We start from the raw sequence: 21,225 nt of genomic DNA on the forward strand, positions 1-21,225 counted from the left end.
CCTGGGAAAGCTGTAATGATTTAGGGTTCTGTATTACATGCAAGACTGCTACTTAAGAAAAGCAGTTGTCCCCAGACCTATCTGGGTATATGAAGATATGCTAGCAAAAATATAATGTATAAAGCTAAAAAAAAAAAATGTTGGAATTTTTTAAAACTCTGTCAGAAGCACGTTGCCATTTGAGATCTATTTCTAAATTGACAGGCTAACCAGTTCAGAACTTTAAAAATAAAACTAAGACAAAAAAGTTACAGACAAAATCTGCATTCAAATACAACTGGTTGTATTGGTTTTGGCTGGGATAGAGTTAATTTTCTTCAAAGTAGCTTTTACAGTGTTATGTTTTGCATTTGTGACCAAAACAGTGTTGGTAACACAGGGATGTTTTAGCTGTTGCTGAACAGGGCTTGCGCAGTATCAAGGCCTTCTCTTTCTCATTCTACCCCACCAGCAAGGAGGCTGGGGGTCCCCGACAGGCTGGGAGGGGACACAGCTGATCCCAAATGACCAAAGGGATATTCCCTAATATATGACATGGTGCTCAGCAATAAGTGCTAAGGGGAAGAAGGAAGTGGGGTACGTATGGAGTGGTGGCGTTTGTCTTCCCAAGTACCAGAAATGTGTGATGGAGCCTGGCTTTCCTGGAGATGCTGAACACCTGCCTGCCCATGGGCAGTAGTGAATGAATCCCTTGTTTTGCTTTGCTTGCGTGTGCAGCTTTTGCTTTACCTATTAAACCGTCTTTATGTCAATCCACAAGTTACCTCACTTTTACCCTTCTGATTCTCTCCTCCATCCCACCGCGGGGGGTGAGCGAGTAGCTAGGTGGGGCTGAGCTGCCAACTGGGGTTAAACCACAACACTGTGGTTTAACTGGTCTCTTAAAGAAAGCCAAAACCACCCACACTCGCACCTTTCAACTCAGCCAGATTTATTATTTTTAAGAAGGCTTGGTACTGAAAGACTACACAACCACCTGTTTTTTGTACTTTCTGTTAGAAGAATGGAAGAAATTCTAAAAATTAAAACATCTTTTGACTTATTGAAATTGAGGAGTGGGGGCGTTGTGTAATTACATGTATGTTAAAGTGACTTCATATTTACAGAAAGCAATTTCTTCGATATAGTAGTAGTAAGAAAAATGCCCAAACATCCTCTTTATTTGGAAGTGCTTTTATAAAGTCTTCTTGTAATAAATTGGTACCCCCACATTACTATAAAATATAACAGATAGCATAAAATGTCAGTATTTAGGAATGCTGCTGTTTTTATTTAGTCGACCAGACCACATCTATGAACATTTTAGTTCCCACTACTGTGCCACCTCCAGCATTAATTCTCTTTACATTGACACATAATTTGTCATTTTTCTTTGCTCTCCATAGCCTGAACACAAAAGTTACATTTAAGATGAAGTGCTTTGTATATTGACCTTGTCACTCATTAAGGCACTTGAAAAGGGTAAGTCAATTGCTTGCAACTGTGCATCTGAACACAGATCAATCCGAAGTGCCTGAGGGAACTCATGTTAAACAATGTAAATGTTATTATAGCCAAATGCAGAGTAATATGTCTAGAAAGATGGGTCATACCCACAAAGTAGAAGATTGTATTCTTATAAGCAGTGGCTCTAAAAGAGAAGCCAGTATGTGCAACTCGGTATGACCTCCTGATGCACTATTACAGGAATCAGTGCAATCTTTCTCTGCATCAGGCTTTTCTACACCAGAACAGCAACATCAAACCTGCCTGACATCATGGGATGTACACAGGAGCAATGCACATATTTTACAGATAAGTCACAAGATCAAAGAGACTGCAGAAGAAACTTTTCTTTGAGGGCAGGAAAAGTGTCTTACACTAGACAGATAGGACAAACAGAATTTCTTAATCAAGAGGACAACAGAATTTTTGCAAAGATAAGATATCATGCACTATAGAGCTTTCTGATGTGGGAGAAAGGCCTAACAGCTGAAAGTGGAAGTCAGACTGCTTAGTGTACAAATTAAATTCTTGCTAACAATATGCCACTGGAAAAAACTACCAGATATGTCAAAAGCTGAAGAAACCAGTCTTCAAATCAAGATCTGCTGTTTTTCTAGAAACTGTATATAACAGCAGTGAATGAACTCTGTTAAAGAAAAAAAACTCGAGAAAACGTAAATAACTTATGACATAAAATCCTGATCATGCAACAAGATGGGTCCTGCTATGAATAAACACAAAAACAAAAGACCCAAATGCACTAGCCTGAGGAAATTTGCTTCCCCTACATCTTGTGTGGCCTTGGCTGCATCCACGTGCACACTCTCCTCCTCTCTCTCCTATTAATGTAAGCGATATAGTTTTACTGTAGTACACTATAGTACACTCGTTCTCTCAACAGTCTCACACAGCATTTGAAGAAGAGTGGAGAGGAACAGGACAGAAGTAAAGCACTGATACATATAAAACAAGGTGTTTGCCTTAAGTTACTCCTTAACTCATTATGAAGAAACTACAATTTGTATGTATTACAGGGCCAGTATACTGCTGATCCTGTGTCAACTGTAAAGTGACTATATTTTTCAAGCTTTTCTCACCTCCAGATATTTAACTTCCAAAACTAGATTGCCATAGTAATTCACTATTATTTAGAATATAATAGATACCTTTATTTTAACCTTTCCCCCTATACAGGCAAGGGCTTTTTTATTCCTTCCTCTAGGCACAAGTGCCTTGTGCTAAGCACAGATCAAGCTCTGATAGGTATCTCTACCACCGTGCTAAATATTCTGTTTATTATCTTAGTAATTAATTCTATCTAGATTAAGTTTCTTTTCCTTCAGAAGAGAAACAGTATTCAGATTTTACAGGAGTAGCTGCTGCAAATATTTCAAGCTTCCCCAAAAGTAAAGTTTGTCTAGGAACTCTATAGGAGGAAAAACGGGGGCAAGGGTAACAGAGCAGAAGAAATGAGGTTCCCACCTCTACCTTCAAATTACTGTATGTTTCGCTGATGGAAAATGAACCTATAATCAGTGCTTTTGGCTCAGTCTGACATGAGAAATTCATGAGGCATTTCAAGAGTTCTGTGTTTAGCTTAAACATTAACTGGGCATCAATTACAAAAAAAATAAACACTGAGATAGTCACAGTGAGGTCTGGAGTTCTCACTATATGTGCGATCACAAAATTAGAATCCTGGTAATGTCCAGCTGAATACAAGGAAGCACAAATCAAACACTATACAGCCAGTGAGCTGTTACATTCGCAGTCATAAAAAACATGTCCTGTGTACAGTTTTCAAAAGATCTTGTTTCACGTCAAAGTCCTACAGTGTAAGTCACAATTAAGGAAACTAATAACTGATATTTAACTGACCCACAAACCAGGTATGTGTCCCTAGCTGCTACAATAAGTAAACTGTTTACTTTCTAACACAAAAGAGCTTTGCATAGTGCTGTTGGAAGCAGCAGATTTTCTACTGCTGCTGACCCGTGGACTTCGAAATGTTTAACTGTTCCTATGTGTGGGACATCCAGCAGTCTGTAGACCATAATAAACAGCTTGTGTTTAAGATAATGTATGTCCTCAGATATCTAAGCTGAAACTAAATACTTGCTGCTTAATGAACTGACACACCAGGCTAAAAGCTATTCATAAAGTGAGGAATAAAAAAAGAAAACAAAAAATATTCTTCCAGCAAAACCAAAGTCAGCCTCTTCTCCAACTGACTGGAGATAATACATGAATTTGCTTCATGTTTCTGAATCAAAGAAACAACTCTCACTCAAATTCTGAAAGACAAAAATATCCATTCACTCTTGCTGATGATGCGTAGACCACCCAATTGTATCAAACATTTTTAAAAAATGGTTCCTTAAAAAGGTTAGCATACTAACACAAGCAACTTGAAGTAAATTTGCTAAGAGTGCTCTTAGACAGAACAGATGTACAGAGATTGAGGTAGTCACAGATTTATATAACTGCAGACTGGAAAGAATTAAAACACTATTTCTGAAAGTGTCAGAATACTAAATTTTCCAGCAGTGACAGTATCTGAACATTCACACATACCGTTAATATTCAATGAAAGCACTCCCTAAAGAAAACACAATTACTTTAATTAGTACTTTTATGAAGGTTCACAAATACAGTACAGCACAACTGAAGAGTGCAAGTAGTTATCTCAACAAAAGTCTCCATGCCCACTGTGCCTGAAAAACTGCAAGACATACCTGATTACTGCTTTTTGCAGCAGAGTTGGTCTGAGCTGTATTTGAAGAAAGGGAATCGAAAAAGGCTTGGTCGGCTAATGAGTTACCGCAGCTAATTCCATCTTTTGCACCTTCAGTTATAATCTGAAATGAAAAAATTTGCAGAATATTTTTCATGCTTCTCTTATGATTAATCAAATAATGCTGTTTATCATACATAATAATCCTAACATTCATGCCACTATTCTTTAAGATGGCTGTATACACCCTTTCTGAATTCGAATTCTACAGAACCTTTTACAAGAAACTGATGTGATAATCTGGAGGATTTACTTCCACAACAGATGGAATTGGTTTGTGTTATAACAGCATAACACACAGGACTCTTGTAGCAGTGGACACTTATCTATAAATTCATTGGGGATTAACAAGGTTGTTAACATTACTGCTTGGAGACTGGGAACTCAATACTCAGAGGATCACTTTGGAACAGCAAGTCTGGAGAGCCAAAAGCTACTAGACTACGAGCTTGCCAACCCCTCCCCGCCTTTTTTTTTTTCTTTGTAAATAAACACAGCACTGGTGTAAAAAGGAAAGCATACACCTTAAAGAGGAGGCTGCAGGAATTACAGCCAGTCTAACTGGCAACCTGCAGACATACAGACACAGGGTCCTCCAAGAGTGAACTGGATTACAGTCTGTGCATTGAGACTCCCACCATCCCAGTCTTTAAACAAAGAGCAGATCAACATACACTAAAGAAACAGAAAAAGTTCTCAGAAAGAAGATGAATAGTCCCTGGATTTGGGATCCCATACGCTGAGCCCCAAAAATGGAGTTCCACTCCAGAGATTTATAAGTGTGTGGCAAATCACGCACATCGACATCAGTGTGAACTTGCATTGGTCGTTTTACCTCCGTATCTGTATCTTCAGACAAGAAAACAAAACAATTATTGGATCTCGGGAGCCCCAGAAACAGACCCAAGGTAGCTCATGTTATGTAGATGACCAGTATTTATCACAGACAACCTTGTGTTGCATTTCTTGGGAAACCACTACGAAGCACAGTAGCTTTGGATAGCATATTTGCACTGGTCTCCAAAGCCAGCTACAGTTGCTCCAATAAGTTCTAACATTGGAAGATTTATGTTTGACCATTACAGCAAACCAGAAGACGGCCTTTTCGGTAATTCTGCTTTCTTAGTGTCGAGCAGCGTAGCCACTTACCTCAACGTAATCTGTTGGAACAAGTCCTCTCTCACCTTGGCTGTTTTTTCCTTCTAACCAGCCTCCACCAACATCCTAAAAGAAGTAATAATACAGAAAGAGTTTTGTTAGATGGATCGCACACCATGCTTTAAACAGCTCAGGAGGAAGCACTGTCTGTCTGTCAAATGCAATGTTTGAAAGATAGTTATGACTGTATGACCATGAATAAACTCACTTAAATCTGCTGAAGCAGCAGATACTCTTAAACAGAGCACAGGTCACACTGCTATTGTGGACTACAGATTTAACAAGCATGAAGGGGGAAAAGGTTGATCTGTAGCACTTCTGACCATTTATGAAACCACAGTCAATTGTCTGGACATAGACTGCATCAAAACACAGCTACTAGTGTGCCAATTCCAAAGCATTAATTTAATCAACAGATTATAAATAAACACAACTCAAGGAATAAAGCTGTTGATAATATCTGTAAAATCTCTGCTTCACTTATTGAAGGTGCAGAGGTATGTAATGAGTGGGAGCTATAACCCATAAAACTATTAAGGATAATATCAAGATTAAGAGAGGCACGTGCCATGCGGGAACTGGAGATGTTCTTTCTAGTTTACTCTTAATTTCAGAGGTAGGTCTCATGTTACTAGTTTGAAAAGAACTAACACAGTTCAGCTCTGATCTCAGTGGGGCATCTTATTGTCTGTTTTTTTAAAAACACATTCTACATACACTAAGAAACCTTTGCAGTTAAGCAAAGTCAATTCCAGGAAAACATTATTGGGAATAAGCTAGTTCTGTTTTAAAATCAAGCTGTTCCTTGAACACATAGTTACATGTCAAGCTAACTCACAGCTGAGAACTGGAACCACATACACTGGACAGTAATTATTGACTTTCGGGTTTTCTTTCTTTGCTTTTTAATGGATGTATTTGTTTATTCACAATTTTATTATTTCACTTGGAAATTTTATGTAATCCTGCACGTAGTAAGAGGTCTGCTTAGGTGTTCAAGATTTTAAACAATAAAGATCCATCAGTAACTGAAATAACAAATTTTTATTTGCTTTTTCTTATGTACCTAAAAGCTTATACTCAAGAACACAGAAACAACTAGACATCTTGGATTATAAATTCAACTAGCTTGGCTAAACTGCAAGAGCAATGACATCTTCAGCCAGAAGTCACATTTGCACCACTGCACTTAAAAAGCAATCACCAATGGTCTTCCATGACTTACGCTATTGCTGTCTAAACTTATCATATAAAAAAAGATCAAAAGCCTTTGTGGCAATCTAACCCACAGTTTAATAATGGACAGAATAAAATAAAGTTTTACTTGGTTTTAAGTATTAGGTTGGTGCAAAAGTAATTGTGGCTTTGGACTGTGAATTTTAAATCATTATAACCAGGCTCAAACAGATCTTTATTAATCAAAATAGGAACCATTAAGATGTGTTTGAGCAGAGTTATAATGATTTAAAATTCACAGTCCAGAATCTCAACTACTTTTGCACCAACCTAATATATTGCCTTAACAAATAGATATCTTATTCAGCAAGAACTAGCTTAGAAGTGGTAAACTACTTATTTAGTCCTACTTTTGTGAAACTGCATTAAACTCCTGAATTAATTTAAAATGGTACCTCTGCCACAGCACAGTATACTATCCAAGGAGGGTGCTGGTTCTACTAAATATCTGCTTCAAATATTGAAGGTCAGTGGAACTAAAAATTATCAGGATTATATATGATTAGGCTCTTCAAAGACTTAGTTTATTCTGCAGAACCCGTGTTTCCTACACAACCAGATAAATAAAACCTGGCATCAAGATCAGGCGTTCTATGTTTGTATGTGTTTTAAAAGGGAAGTCTATTCACTGACCCATTTCACTACCCACCCCCCCCCAAAAAAAAAAAAAAAAAAAAAAATCAAAACCAGAATAAACTAACACCTTGTTACTAAGGGTAAGAATTATATAGGACAGTAAAAGCACACTCAAATTCAAATTGTCTACACAAATCAAATGTCAGTGCTCAAAATACTATTTAGTATTATCATAGTATTTTCACCACTCTTTCCCTGTGCCTTGTCCATATTGCTTTAATTATGAAAGGATACAGAAATTTAGTACAAAATCTTGTCACAAGTTCTTTGAAAAAACTTGGAATGTTGAAGTCATTAAGAAACTCAAAATGGAGAAGGGACCTGGCATGTCAGATTGAAATGCAAGTGGCAAGCACTTGAAAGATTACATGCACAAAACATGGAACATCAGACACACACACAAAAAAAAGACAACACATTCAGATGTGAAAGGTATCACCATCATTAGCTCCTTCCTCTGCCTTGGCACTCAGCTCTGTTTAGAGGGGAACAAAGCTGAGCAAATTCATAAGGTGTAGGCACACAGTGAGAGGGCCCTTGTCCTCTAAAACTACTCGTTGCATTTGTTTCCACAAAACTATTAGAAAACTCTCTGTATTTAGTTTATTCACTAATTCTTCAGGGGAGGGTAGCCAGGGTTTTCAGATGCCACCAAGCACCTTTATTCTTCCATCTGCTACAAGTAGATCAGGGAAGTGCACTGAAGCCTTGATTCCACCTCAGTTTTCTTACCGGGTTGGTAATTACGATGATCTCCCCTTCACTGACGGTCAGCTCGTTGTTTCCAGGCTCGGCAGCAAAATCATACATAACACGAGCCTGTATGTGAAAAATAATATAGCAGTGAGCTTGCCAGCTTATTTAGAAGATTTATGAAGTATCAGCACTACTTATTCTTAAGTAGCAGAAAGAGTAAGCGGAGTAAGGCTGGATGTACAAAGAGCAACTCAGCATGTAGGAAGCGAATGTTTCCAAAAGTTGAACTCCAAACTAAACACCAACTCAAGCTTCACAAGATGAAAATCTCCTCTGGAACTTGTTAGAGATCATCATTGTTTTCTAGAAGGACTCACAGTTTAAGTCTGGCTGTTCTCTGCCATGTCCAGAACTATCTGTACAACATTTTCCAGGGGAAGAAGGAAAGGCTTCTAACTTTAGCAAACTTTTTTTTTTCCCCCCTCCTACAGGACATATTCCAACTCCAATTCGGGTAAAGGGAACTGTTTCACAGAGCAAACAATTCAGAAAAACAAATAATTGCAGATGTAAGTAACCAGTCTTGTACACAAAAAGCAAAATGTAAAGTTATATTTCGAGACTCTTTGTACACAGGAGGAGCTATGCAAATACACAGTGAGAGCAGGCCTATTACATATAGGCACAAGGCGGGAAGGAAGAACAAAAGCAAACTAATTCTTAAGTGTTTAGACACACAAAGGCTTTGCTGTGTACTCACTCTGCTACTAGGCTACATAAGGAAATGTTATGTTTGAAACACTGACAAAGTTGTCTAACATTCAAAGAACAGGTCTGCTTCTTTATACAAAGAACTATGACATAGCCTAAGATTGTATTCCCAAACATCTTTTAATGTCTTCTGTTAAATTCCTTTCCGATTTAAAAGCAAAGAAAGGTCTCAGGAATTACAAAGTGACAGTATTTACTTCCTCCCACACTGTTAAAATGGATGCAGAGAGAAACCACATATATTTTTACCTTGACTCTTAAAGGAAGATCTAGAATAAAAGTTTTAGCTTACCATTTAAAGTGGCATATTAGATAAACTTTAAACTTGACCAAAATAAATGCCTTTTCGAAGCTTTTCTTCCCTTGAAAGAAGACTCATCACACTAGCAGAACGTACAAAAGACACCTCGAGTCTTTATGTTAGCCAGGTACCCCACAAGTAATTAATACATTATCTTATCTGATTGATGCCAATGCTGAGTTATCAAAGAGCACCAAAAGGGAAAGCTAGACTACAGATCAGGAAAGGCAAACAGAAAAAGTATACATTTTAACAGACAGTACTGACAGTTGTAACTAAAATATCAATACTCAATATAGATTAGAGGGGCAGAAAGTTCACTTGGAAACACACCAATTTCCCTAGCATATCTTGAGAGAGGCAAGGCTACAGTTTCATCTTCGCCAGTACGGCACATGCTTTAGTTACCTCAGCTCATAACAGAACTGGGCTTTGACTCTGCAGATTAAAAAACTAAATCCAAGAAAAACAATTTCATATTGGTAACATCAGACACTGTCTACAGCAATGAGGTCCTTCTTGTACTTGGAGGTCAGAGAGAGGAAAAAAAAACCACCAACACAAATCACAAACAAAAAACCCACAAAACAAAATAACCCACCTGCAACACACAAAAAACCCATACGCACTCAAAACAAAACCCTGTTTCTGCCATAAAGATGACAGTAAAATCATGACTTCTGTTAAAAGCAAGTTATGTGATATGAAAAAAATAGCAGAAGACAGCCATTCACCATGAAGCCTTGCCTGTCTCTAAATCACAGGTTGTTATGATCCCCACCTAGACATCCCTTCTTCTGACATAAAACCAGAACAAACACAAGTTTCCTCCCCCACATTTTAATTTCATGTGGAAATACACTGGGCTAGTCAAGAGATACTTTATTTCAGTATAAACAAAACCACAGTGAGAGTAAACACATTGTAGATTCGCTGACAATGCTAATCCTGGACCATGTGCACAACAAATCAAACACTTGGTCTTCTCCATTAGAAAAGCACAACATTACAGAAAACCGTGTGTCCCAAGCACTCTGCATGAACGCTTCTCCCTTGGAACTGAAGCTTTCAGCACATTAAGATTATGCCATGCAAAACCCAGATGAAGAGGAGATAACTGTTCTCAATAATAACACTCTTTTCCTTCCAGCAGAAAAAAACAGGCCTCCATGCAAATATAAGAATAAGCTGCCTTACTTTCCTTAGAAAGTAAACTGAAGAGAAGCAGCATATCTTTTGAAACACAAGAACATTTTAAGTAGGAGTGTAAAAAGCATCACTCTCCAGACCTGTCCCCTCAGCGGTATTAGATGCAAGGTGTTGAACATGTCCTTTTGACAGCAGGTTACCAATACTTATCTGGTTCTTGCAAGCTGATGTAACAAAGCTCAGATATTCAGCAGTAGAAATCAACTTTCTTAACCAGGGACCCTTCCTATCAGATCAAAGGCAGATTTTACCTGCCTTCAGGAAAACTGGCAAAACATCTCACAGGAACAGCCAGAATGAAAAAGTAGGATGTATTTGTGTGCAAATACTCAGTTCTCCATATGTAGCAGGAAAATAAAGTTATTCAGAAAAATCTGGGCTTGTAGGGAAGGAAAACCAAGAGAGAGACATTGTGCCAAAGTCTATCCATTCCCCTGCTCTAGATTCCTGTTTCAGAAGTTCTAAAAAAAAAAAAAGTAGAAGGAAAAAAGTACAAAAATACCAAAATAATTTTTGCCTTACTGCAGTTTGAGAAATTGAAAAGAAAAAAAAAAGATTGACACTACTACTGAAATGGATTCTTACATTAAATGAAGTATTTGAAGGACATCTGTAACCCAATCTGTACATTGACGTCTCAAATGCATTCCTCAGATTTTTTTGCTAGCACTCTCCATTCCACTTGCATTTCTGGACTCGTTTGCCTAGTTAGGAATAAAGTCCCTAAGAACTCCTAGCAAGTAAACTTTAACACTACTCTCTGACTCCTGAGATTTAATGGGAAAGACAGTGTAAACTCAACCAATTCCAAGGTAAGTGAGCCTAAGTGACTAAATGTTTTCCCTCAATTTAATAACCATATTGTTAACAATGAAAAAACCCTCCCTCTAGCCTTTCCTTGGGCAGAGGTATCAGCCCCAACCCTATTTAAATTTTTGACAGTCAGTTCCAAAATACTATAAAAAGGGAAATGACTTCGTTTTGCAATAAACTTTTCCATACTTACTGGCCCCAAATACTACATCCAAGTGGCAGTTACTGTTTTGTCAGATCTTTGTCACTTAGGCAAAACAGCCTAAGGGGGCATGGAGTGAAGAAAGCATTTGACCAGAAAAGGATTTTAGCTGCTCAGCACTGCAATACATGCATCCAATATTAGGTCTAAGCTTATAGACATTTTCAATATTGATAAAATTGGAATATCTGACAAATTCCAAAGATCACAGAATGAATACCACAAAGGCAATTACTTCAAAACACAGGTTTTAAGAAAAAACAAGACTTGTTACAATAACTGTCGTGCTTCATATTTACTCCTGATCATATGTAAAAAGATCAAACAATCCAAGAACTACAAGAACTTCAGAGATTCAAAGATTTTATTAGTGAAATAAAGCCAATTGCTTTATTTACAGAATACTGCAAATCTGCAAAACCAAGTAAGAATTGCTAATCAATCTGTTAGCTGTAAGAAAACTAGTTTAACTTTTATTTTACTGGCTGCACTTATTTTCCTCTCCCCGCCCCATCCCCCCCAACAAGATACAACCAAGTGGTTTTGTCAGGTTCTTTGAGAAAAAGGATTGCTAACCCAAAAAGTTTAAACAGATTTCACTGACCAGAAAGCAGACCTGGTCCCTGTACCGTGCACCTACTGACCCTCTGCTTTGCTCAGGTGGCAGGGGAGCTTCCCTAACCCCACCGGAGTTTGTGACACATCCCAGTGTTCATCTTATGCTCCCTCACGTGAGAAGAGGCCGCCGTGGATTAAGGAGAACCCTGGCACAACACATGCCAAGGAAGAAAGTGCCCTCCCATCACCAGCATCTCTGCAGCTCTGGTGCATATTGCGGTTTCTGTGGAATGAGAAGCAGCTGGTGGTTTCCTCTGGAAGTTCAGGACAGGGGAAACCAGTACAAATTCCTCCTTATTAAAAGAAAAGGAGCTGTTCGGCAGCATGGGTACATTTAGATTGTAATAAGCAGAAGAAAATAGAAAGGAAAGCAGTAATTCTCAGTGTTACATTGCATTTTTAGGAGCTGGTTCTACCTGCTGTAGTTGCACATCTGGACTGCAGTTTCCCAGTTTACAGATTTACTGACATTACAGTGTGAAGTCTCTCAACTTCTAGACATTCTAAGCATTGCAATCAATAATTATTACTATACTTTTAGAATGATAATAGTAATTGTGCCTAAGCATTTAAAACAAAAGATTCTACACATTGAAAAGCAGTACCTTGATTAGTGAAAGTATTATTCCTCTGCAGACCTGGAGCAGACTTAGCTTTTCTCCATTACTTCTGAGTACCTCACCCCTCTTCCCAAAATATTAAAAACCAAGAGAAAAAAAAAAATGAAGAGCATTTACCAACTTATTTATGCAAGTAGACATAAGACTATGCAACTATACCTGTCAGTGTGTCAAGACTCTTTGTATAAATGAAGTGGGAAGATGACTAGCAAAAGTCATTGAAATAAAATTCCGGTGAAGGATTATATTAACACTACAGTAAGTTACTAGAAGAGTATTCAAGATCTCTGTAGACATCCTGATGAACTGGCTCTTCTGTATTTCCCCCAGAATCCTGAAAGAGCTGATAAAGCAACTGGAGCACCTATTTCTCATAAGAATCTTTCTGCCTTTTCTAAGATATTTCACTCAAGAGATGCTGGGCTCAGATGGAGGAGCAATTTACCCCCAAGTCTGACAACCCTGATGTGCACAGGCAGACACATGCCCGTGTTAAGGCTCACCTGCAGCGAGTGGGCTACCTCTGCCATGGAAACCACTGTGCATTCCTCACTAGCCATGAGCACACATACTAACAGCTAATGCACATCAGTTGTGCTCCACAGCAGCTTTTATAATAGCTTCCCTGTCTGAAGCTCTGTTGTTAAGAATGGTTAACAACACACATAGAGTGATTACTGGTTTTTGTCTAAGTTCACACTTCTAAAACAAAATGTTTTTTCTTAATGCTGGACTTCCTGATACAGAACTGCTGCGCTACAATGAAAGTCTGCTTTACAGCACTAAAATCGGAGAAGTCACTCAAAAATTGGACACAACTTTGCAAATGCTTTCCCTATGGACAGGACTTGATTGTATCACAAAGAGCTCTTCTGTTATGCCATAGATTAATCTGTTTCAGTCATGTGTTATAGCAGGGGCATCAAACTTTACACCGGGGGCCACATCAGCCTCACGGTTGCCTTCAAAGGGCCGAATGTAATTTTAGGACTGTAAAAATTTAACTACTCTTACATTTATACATTTACAATTACATGTAATTGATGTGGCCCCCGGTGACAATGAGTTTGACACCCCTGTGTTAAAGTTTAGGAAACTCGTACCACAGCTGCTTCTCTTGGACATCTGGTAGTGGCAGATAGTACAAAGGAAATACCCATAAAAGGTTCACATCATGAAATTCCCATTATAAATGCAGGCCTTCCTTTTAGTAGTTAGTGCTTCAGCAGCTCAGTGCTTCAGCCCTCCAGCAGTGCTCTTTTCAAGGGACAGGGATTCACAGGTTTAATTTGCTTGGTGCCAGTGTCTCAGAAAGACAACTGTTGTTCCACAGCAGCAAGAACGGCAACACCTTCCAGGTTAACACTTCGCCTCCAGTTTCCCGTCCTACTGTTGGTGTCAGTAGTTCCCAGATTCACAGAAAGAGGACCAAATTTGATATTTCTGTTTCGGAAAGAAAATGGGGCAGAAAAATATTTTCAAAGAAATGTGCATCCCACTAGAGAGCAGAAATCGTAATTTGGGAAGCCTGGTAAAATGCCTTTTTTTCTAAAGAAAAAGGTTAGTCATTAGCATCAGCTTTTTTTTTTTTTTAGCTACAATTCTTCTTCCTTGAATTTTAAATAGCCTTGATAGTAAGCGGACTTGAACTCTTCTTCTAGGATAGCAGCTTAAGCTTTTAGCTGCAATGAACAACAAAGGGCTTTTGGCCCCTCAAATAACATTTCCGTTATGAATAAACTTCAGAAAGGCTTGCTACAAAAACTCCATCAGCTAGTATAAATATTCTTCAGCAGGTCTACTAAACGTAAGCTTTTGAAACCAGCTGCTTGTGAAATACTGATAAGCCATATGCTGATCACACCTGGAAGCACAGGACAGTAAAATGCATTTCTATCTTTCCAGAGTTTGATTTATTCATTCTCTACTACAAGTTTTTTGGATGTGGGTTTGCCTTTTTGTTTGGTTACAGTTTTTGGGGAGGTGGGGTTTTTTGTTTGTGGGTTTTTTTTGTTTGGTTGTGGTTTTTTGTTGTTTTGGTTTTGTTTGTGTTTCCAAATTGCTTTTCCCACCAATATTGTTTTTAGAAATAAAATATTCATTCCAAAAGGCAGTTCTAACAGAAGAAAATAGAAATAGCGTACCTAGAATACAGGCTGGGATCCCAAGATTTAAGAAATTGAGGAAGCAGAAAGAAAAGAGACAATAACCTAGCTGAATCAGTTCAGAAATTGGCAGTATCTTTTGACTGCATCTGAAAGAATGATTCAAAATGAAGCATTTAATCTAAAAAGTGGCAGTACTCCGCGAACACAAGGCAATCAGAGATTTTTACATTTTCTGTTCTGTTTGATCTTTCACAGCAATTTCCCTTTGATTACTATCCAATATTGGTTTTGAGGCCATTTACTGCTTAGAACAACTGCAAGACATCCAACTTGTTATCAGCTGAGAGTCAGCATTAAAGCCCTAGCCGTCTTCATTGCTGGTCAGTGAAGCCACAGAAACAATGTAGGGTATGCAAAGCTCTAAATGACAGTTTAACCATCATTTCATTTCACCATTTGCAAACAGACTACTTAAGTTGCCAGCTTTAATCAACGCATCTTTGAAAAAACCTCTCAACAAATCAAAACACACACTGTGGATATTACTAAGGGTACTGCAAGAAGTTTAAAACAATCGGTGTCCAAAGAGGTCAGAAAAACAGTAAGAAAAGTGCTTCAGAAACATAGGCAGGAATCCCCTACCTCGGAGGTCTGATGACACTACCTTTCTTCCAACAGTGACTATCATTTCAATAGATTTAACCTTTCCCCCACACCTGATCCTGAAACCCAAGCTCATCCAAAAGCCAGTAAGTACTCCAAGACCAGAGAGATTTCCACCACAGCAGCTGCAACATCTGGGGCTACAATTTGCCAAAAAAATGCCTCTTCATTTTAGACCCTCTGTCGCAACTGTATCAGGCTGCAAGGCAAAGTGTGCATTTGGATAGTCTCATCAGAAATATCAAGTGGCTTTTCAAGTGCCTTTGCCTCTCAGCCTGGAAAGGCAGATACCTTCTGTCCTGCCATCAGTAATCTCTATATGTGTTCCTCTCTGCCACTCCTGAGAGAGAAGAAGCAAACAAAAACTGAAGATCACAGAATCACAGAATGTTAGGGATTGGAAGGGACCTCAAAAGATCATCTAGTCCAATCCCCCTGCCAGAGCAGGAACACCTAGGTGAGGTTACACAGGAAGGCGTCCAGGCGGGTTTTGAATGTCTCCAGAGAAGGAGACTCCACAACCTCCCTGGGCAGCCTGTTCCAGTGTTCTGGCTCCCTCACTGTGAAGAAATTTCTTCTCAAATTTAAGTGGAACCTCTTGTGTTCCAGCTTGAACCCATTACCCCTTGTCTTACTGTTGGTTGTCACCGAGAAGAGCCTGGCTCCATCCTCATGACACCCACCCTTTATATATTTATAAACATTGATGAGGTCACCCCTCAGTCTCCTCTTCTCCAAGCTAAAGAGACCCAGCTCCCCCAGCCTTTCCTCATAAGGGAGATGCTCCACTCCCTTCATCATCTTCGTGGCCCTGTGCTGGACTCTCTCCAGCAGTTCCCTGTCCTCCTTGAACTGAGGGGCCCAGAACTGGACACAATATTCCAGATGAGGTCTCACCAGGGCAGAGTAGAGGGGAAGGAGAACCTCTCTCGACCTACTAACCACCCCTCTTCCAATACACCCCAGGATGCCATTGGCCTTCTTGGCCACAAGGGCCCAGTGCTGGCTCATGGTCATCCTGCTGTCCACCAGGACCCCCAGGTCCCTTTCCCCTACACTGCTCTCTAATAGGTCATTCCCCAACCTATACTGGAACCTGGGGTTGTTCCTGCCCAGATGCAAGACTCTACATTTTCCCTTGTTATATTTCATTAAATTTTTCCCCGCCCAACTCTCCAGCCTGTCCAGATCTCGCTGGATGGCAGCACAGCCCTCTGGCGTGTCAGCCACTCCTCCCAGCTTGGTGTCATCAGCAAACTTGCTGATAGTGCACTCTATTCCCTCATCCAAGTCATTGATGAATATATTGAACAGTATTGGTCCCAGAACTGACCCTTGAGGCACTCCACTAGATACAGGCCTCCAACCAGACTCCGCCCCATTGATCACGACTCTCTGGCTTCTTTCCTTCAGCCAGTTTGCAGTCCACCTCACTACCCGATCATCCAGTCCACACTTCCTCAGTTTTGCCGTGAGGATGCTGTGGGAGACGGTGTCAAATGCTTTGCTGAAGTCAAGGTAGATGGAAGCATAAGAGGGCACTGGGAACACTGTCATCTCAGACACACTGCTATGGAAGCCTTACCTTAGGAATTCAAGAGATTATACATTATTCTAGAAACCGCTAAAGTGATAAAGACTTATTACAAAGAATAAGAGACCCCAATGCTTATCTTTTTAACTCATACAGAGGAAATGGAGACAGTGTGTATTGCGTGTATAGTGCTAGGCATCACTGTTCTTGTGTATGTGCTCAACAACGTCTGCCTAGAAAACAAAAACAAAAACACACACAACTACTAGCCTGGAGAGACTGAAACATCCCTTCAAATTGCTTTCATGCTATGATTTTATTAAACACTATGAAAAAAATAAAATTCATTTGTTTAATAAAAAGCTCCCTTTAGTATTACATTTCTTTTTTAACACAAACGTTTTTTGCTTTCAGCAACATCGGAATTAAAGCAAACTCATCTAAAAAGTGAAACTAAGTTCAGTCAAGAACTCAATTTCTGGACTAAGAGAGGTCACAATTATTCTGATATCATTACTCCAAGTTCCCTCATCAGCTGTAACTGCTGGATCCTCATGTTACTCTACAAATCCACATTAAAAATGTGCCCGTTGATCTGCCAGCTCACTTTCTTCTGCACAATTTTTCAACTCTAAAATAAGTTCAACAGCCTGCAGCTAGTCATTTAAAGTCCACATCAGTGACTATAAGCACATTAGAAGCCAATCAAATACAGATAAAAAGCTAAGAAACAAGGACTTGCATCATTTCTTCCTGCTAATAAAACCTGCTTGCAGACAGAGGAGACACAGAACAGGGAGCTTCTCTTACCTCAGAAACTGCATGTGCCTACAAAACTTCAGGCAGGTGTTTAATTAAGTATTCACAGTGGATTAAAAGGACTGCCTCGTATTGCCAGAAAATGGTTATCAAAGCATGAAGAGCTCCCAAAAAGCAAAAACCACAAAGCTTGAAGTGTTTATAGGGTAAGAGACAGCAATGAAATACTTAATCCACACCAACCTGCACGTGGCTTAAACCACTGGCACTTTTAGAATTAGAATAAAGGTGTAATAAGCTTACCTTGAAGGCATTTCTGTATGATTTTGTGTAAGAAAGAAGTTACTAGGCAAGTTTTCAAGTGTTAAAGACACTTGGAAATGTTTTCTCTAGAAATAAAGTCAATTACTTACTAGCCCCCTCAGCAACTCAGGCTTTCCTCAGTGAGGACAGCTTAGCTCTTCAGACCTCAGGAAGAGATTAGCTCTTCAGATCTACCACACAGGACTTCACTGTCTTCCCAAAAATCAATTTTTGGCCAGGAAAGACGACATGAATTCTGTTCATTCTAGTCCAGCTCGTTTCTGGTTACAAATCCTATTTTTATTTACAGAGCACAAGCTTCTTTATAGCTGTCTACCTGCAGGCAAACAGCAGCACAACCCAAACGCCACTGGAACGCAGGCCTGGCCAGCATTACAGGCAGCACACACACCAAGAACTTGTATTTGAGTAAATTACGACACACTGGGAGGCCCCTCATCCAGCTGAAGCATCTAGGCCTGAAAGTTATTGATGCAGTATAAGGACTAAAATGGTTATAAGACTAAGATATCTTAAAAGTGTCAGAACGTAACCGATCTCAAAATCAAGGTATTAAAACAAATTATAGCTTCTTTCCACGGATTTACAAAACAGGTGGGTAGATAACCACTGCCACGAAGCATGAAAAAAGCTAAAAAAAACCTGCAATATTTTCCAGGTTTACAACAGCGCTTAAGGATTTTAAAGTCTGTGGATTATCTATAAGGAGCTCAGTAATTTTAAAAAGCAGTATTCAAATTCTGACAGTTTCAAAAGAACCACCATGCACTATTAAAAGAGGTGTTTGGTTACCTTTTGTGGTGTTCATACAGACTTATTTACGGGGCAGTGTCAAACCAAATCTCAGAATCGCCACACACCCAAGCAATACAGAAGCAAGGGAAATTTGGTTGCAGAAATACATGCAAGACACCCATGTGATTTAGAGACATTTTCAAATATTGACTCAGATACTCCTGTGAACCACATCTGAGCTTTCAGATGGGCTAAGCACCTTAAGTTTTTTTTCTCTAAAACCTTACTTATAAACCACTTATCAGTTATTAACAATGCACTGCAAAACTTTTAACCATAAGTGAGGAGCTCCAATAACATCAGAAGACCTTTTTCAGAATCCATTTACTGCACTGCGCCAAGTGCCCACAGTTCCCCGTATTTTCTTTTCTGAATACCAACCTCCTCCAGGTCCCCAAACTGACTGGGGACTAAACTTCAAATTTGAGAAGCTAAATTCCAGTTAGACTAGGACATACAACTGCTGCAAGAACAGCATGGGGTTGTATTTACGGATGTTAGGCAGGATGCGTTTATCTCAAGAGTGATTAAAATCTCTGCCTAGATCAATCATTACCGTGTCTCTGAAATCAAACTGCAACACTTGCAACGGTCTGTGGAACCAATATTTAACTGTGTGTTTCAGAAATCTGCCGTGCTGAGCCTCCTGATGTTTGCTGAAACTTCAGGGTGATCAGTATTGCACCCCCGCAGTTCTGTCCCCAAAGAACAAAGCCAGTAAAAAATGAAGGTTTCAGACAAAAGCCTGCAACGTTCACAAGAAAAATTGTCACATTGTGATCTACTCATTAAGACAGCTTGTAGTCACACAACAGTGCTGCCTCTATGAGAGCAGAGATTAGAAAAAACAGTAATTATCCCAGTAATTGGAGAGGTACGAAGTTTCACTACAGTTATCTAATGAACTTCAAGCCTTTTGAGACTCACCACACTGTTACAGGTTGTGCATTTCAATATACCAGCTCCACAGGCCAGTCTAGAAGCAAATGAAGAACTAGCAAAGCAAACTACCTGCATCTTAAAATTATGCTACTTCAGATAAAACCTGACCTGTAAAATACAGAATGGAATAGTTGTACTACTTTGAAGTCCCAAACATTGGAAATATTAATAGGAAAACAAGCGTTCAATAGCACGCTAACTGAAGACAGTTGGGAAGGAATCTAAAATACAGCAGAACAGTGTGGAATTCTGCTAAATTATCTGTTACTTCAGTGACCAACATTAATCAATACACTAATGTTTTGAGATCCTTTTTCCCCTTGAGATCCTCGAGTCCCTTTTAGAAATATTACTTTATGAAAGCCCAATAATTCAACTATTTCTATTTTTACTTTTATTTTATGAAGACAAGCAAGGAAACTATTATACCAACATAAATGTATTACCATTTTATCAGATGAAGCTTCTTTACTCTGGAAATAACCAAAATTCTGGTTTTACAGGTTCTAATGTATCTAAGCTTACGGCTATTTTAGGCTTTTCTGTGGACAGTGTAGAAAAGTACAAGACCCTGTAAAGTTAGAAACTGGGCACATTAAACAGCAGCTCAAATAAGCAAAGCTCAGTCATTAGACCTGGCCAGAGAACACCTACCACTTGAACCAAACATTAGTCACCTGCAATTTAATGCAACACACACACTAGCAGTATCGCCCCATCCCACTTTAAGAAAAAAAAAGCCTGGACAGAAGCATTAAAGAAAAAAAAGAAATAATAAATGACAGAACTGGATTAAGTCATACAATATTTCAAGTTTCTCCTTTACAGATCTCCATCTTGCATTATCTAAGAATTTATTTAAATTGGATACCACAAAAACTTTTCTCATACCAGCAACCTTTATAGTGACAGAGAATATCAAAGAAGTCAGAAAAGAAAGTTTGAACTGTTGCTTCCTTACAAATTACTAGAAAATCTGGCAGCTTGACAGAATCTGACAGAGCTGTTGATATAAAAATTACAATTCAAAAACCATACACAAACTTCCAAGAATATGGTCTAGTTACGTGTAGCAAGGAAGATACTTAATTTTGTATTCCATAAGCAACCATTTTCAGAAGACAAATACTGGGCTATTAAGGGAGGAAATTACAGTACTGCTGAAAGAACTCTGCTTTAACTAGGTAAGCACTAATTACATTATATTATCATATGTTACTGCAATATTCAATTACTGAATTAAATCTTAACTCCCCAAAAGGAATTAATGCAGTAGAGGAAATAAAACATTTAAGCTTAATTCTCAAATTTGATGAAGTTGTAGGACAAAATGAAGTACCTCATCAGTCACAGCCTTACTGCTGCAGTAAGAGGAATTGTATAGGCTCCCCAGGGAACCCCAGGATTTACATCAGAACCACAGCCTTGTATCAGTCATCTTTCTTTTGGAAACCACCCATTTCAACATGACAAAGAAAAAAAAAAAATCCTCGTACAGAAAAGAGAAGCAGTTTAGAACTATCCTAAGAGAATTTTAATAGCTGTTCTTGAAAATTAGCCA

At 38.9% G+C, this 21,225-nt stretch overlaps 1 protein-coding gene across 2 annotated transcripts in view; it reads right to left on the minus strand.

Annotated features, from left to right (window-relative positions):
- Nucleotides 1-21,225, minus strand: part of SNX9 (sorting nexin 9) — a 63,355-nt gene that overhangs the window by 34,717 nt on the left and 7,413 nt on the right. For both annotated transcript variants that reach the window (XM_065632563.1, XM_065632562.1), the window contains exons 2-4: nucleotides 8,042-8,128; nucleotides 5,429-5,503; nucleotides 4,221-4,343 (exon numbers count right to left, since the gene is read on the minus strand). In XM_065632563.1, coding sequence (XP_065488635.1) covers nucleotides 4,221-4,343; nucleotides 5,429-5,503; nucleotides 8,042-8,128 — 285 coding nt within the window. The remainder of the gene's footprint in view (nucleotides 1-4,220; nucleotides 4,344-5,428; nucleotides 5,504-8,041; nucleotides 8,129-21,225) is intronic.

The sequence above is a fragment of the Caloenas nicobarica genome, chromosome 3 (assembly GCF_036013445.1).
Source record: "Caloenas nicobarica isolate bCalNic1 chromosome 3, bCalNic1.hap1, whole genome shotgun sequence".
Classification (NCBI taxonomy): Eukaryota; Metazoa; Chordata; class Aves; order Columbiformes; family Columbidae; genus Caloenas; species Caloenas nicobarica.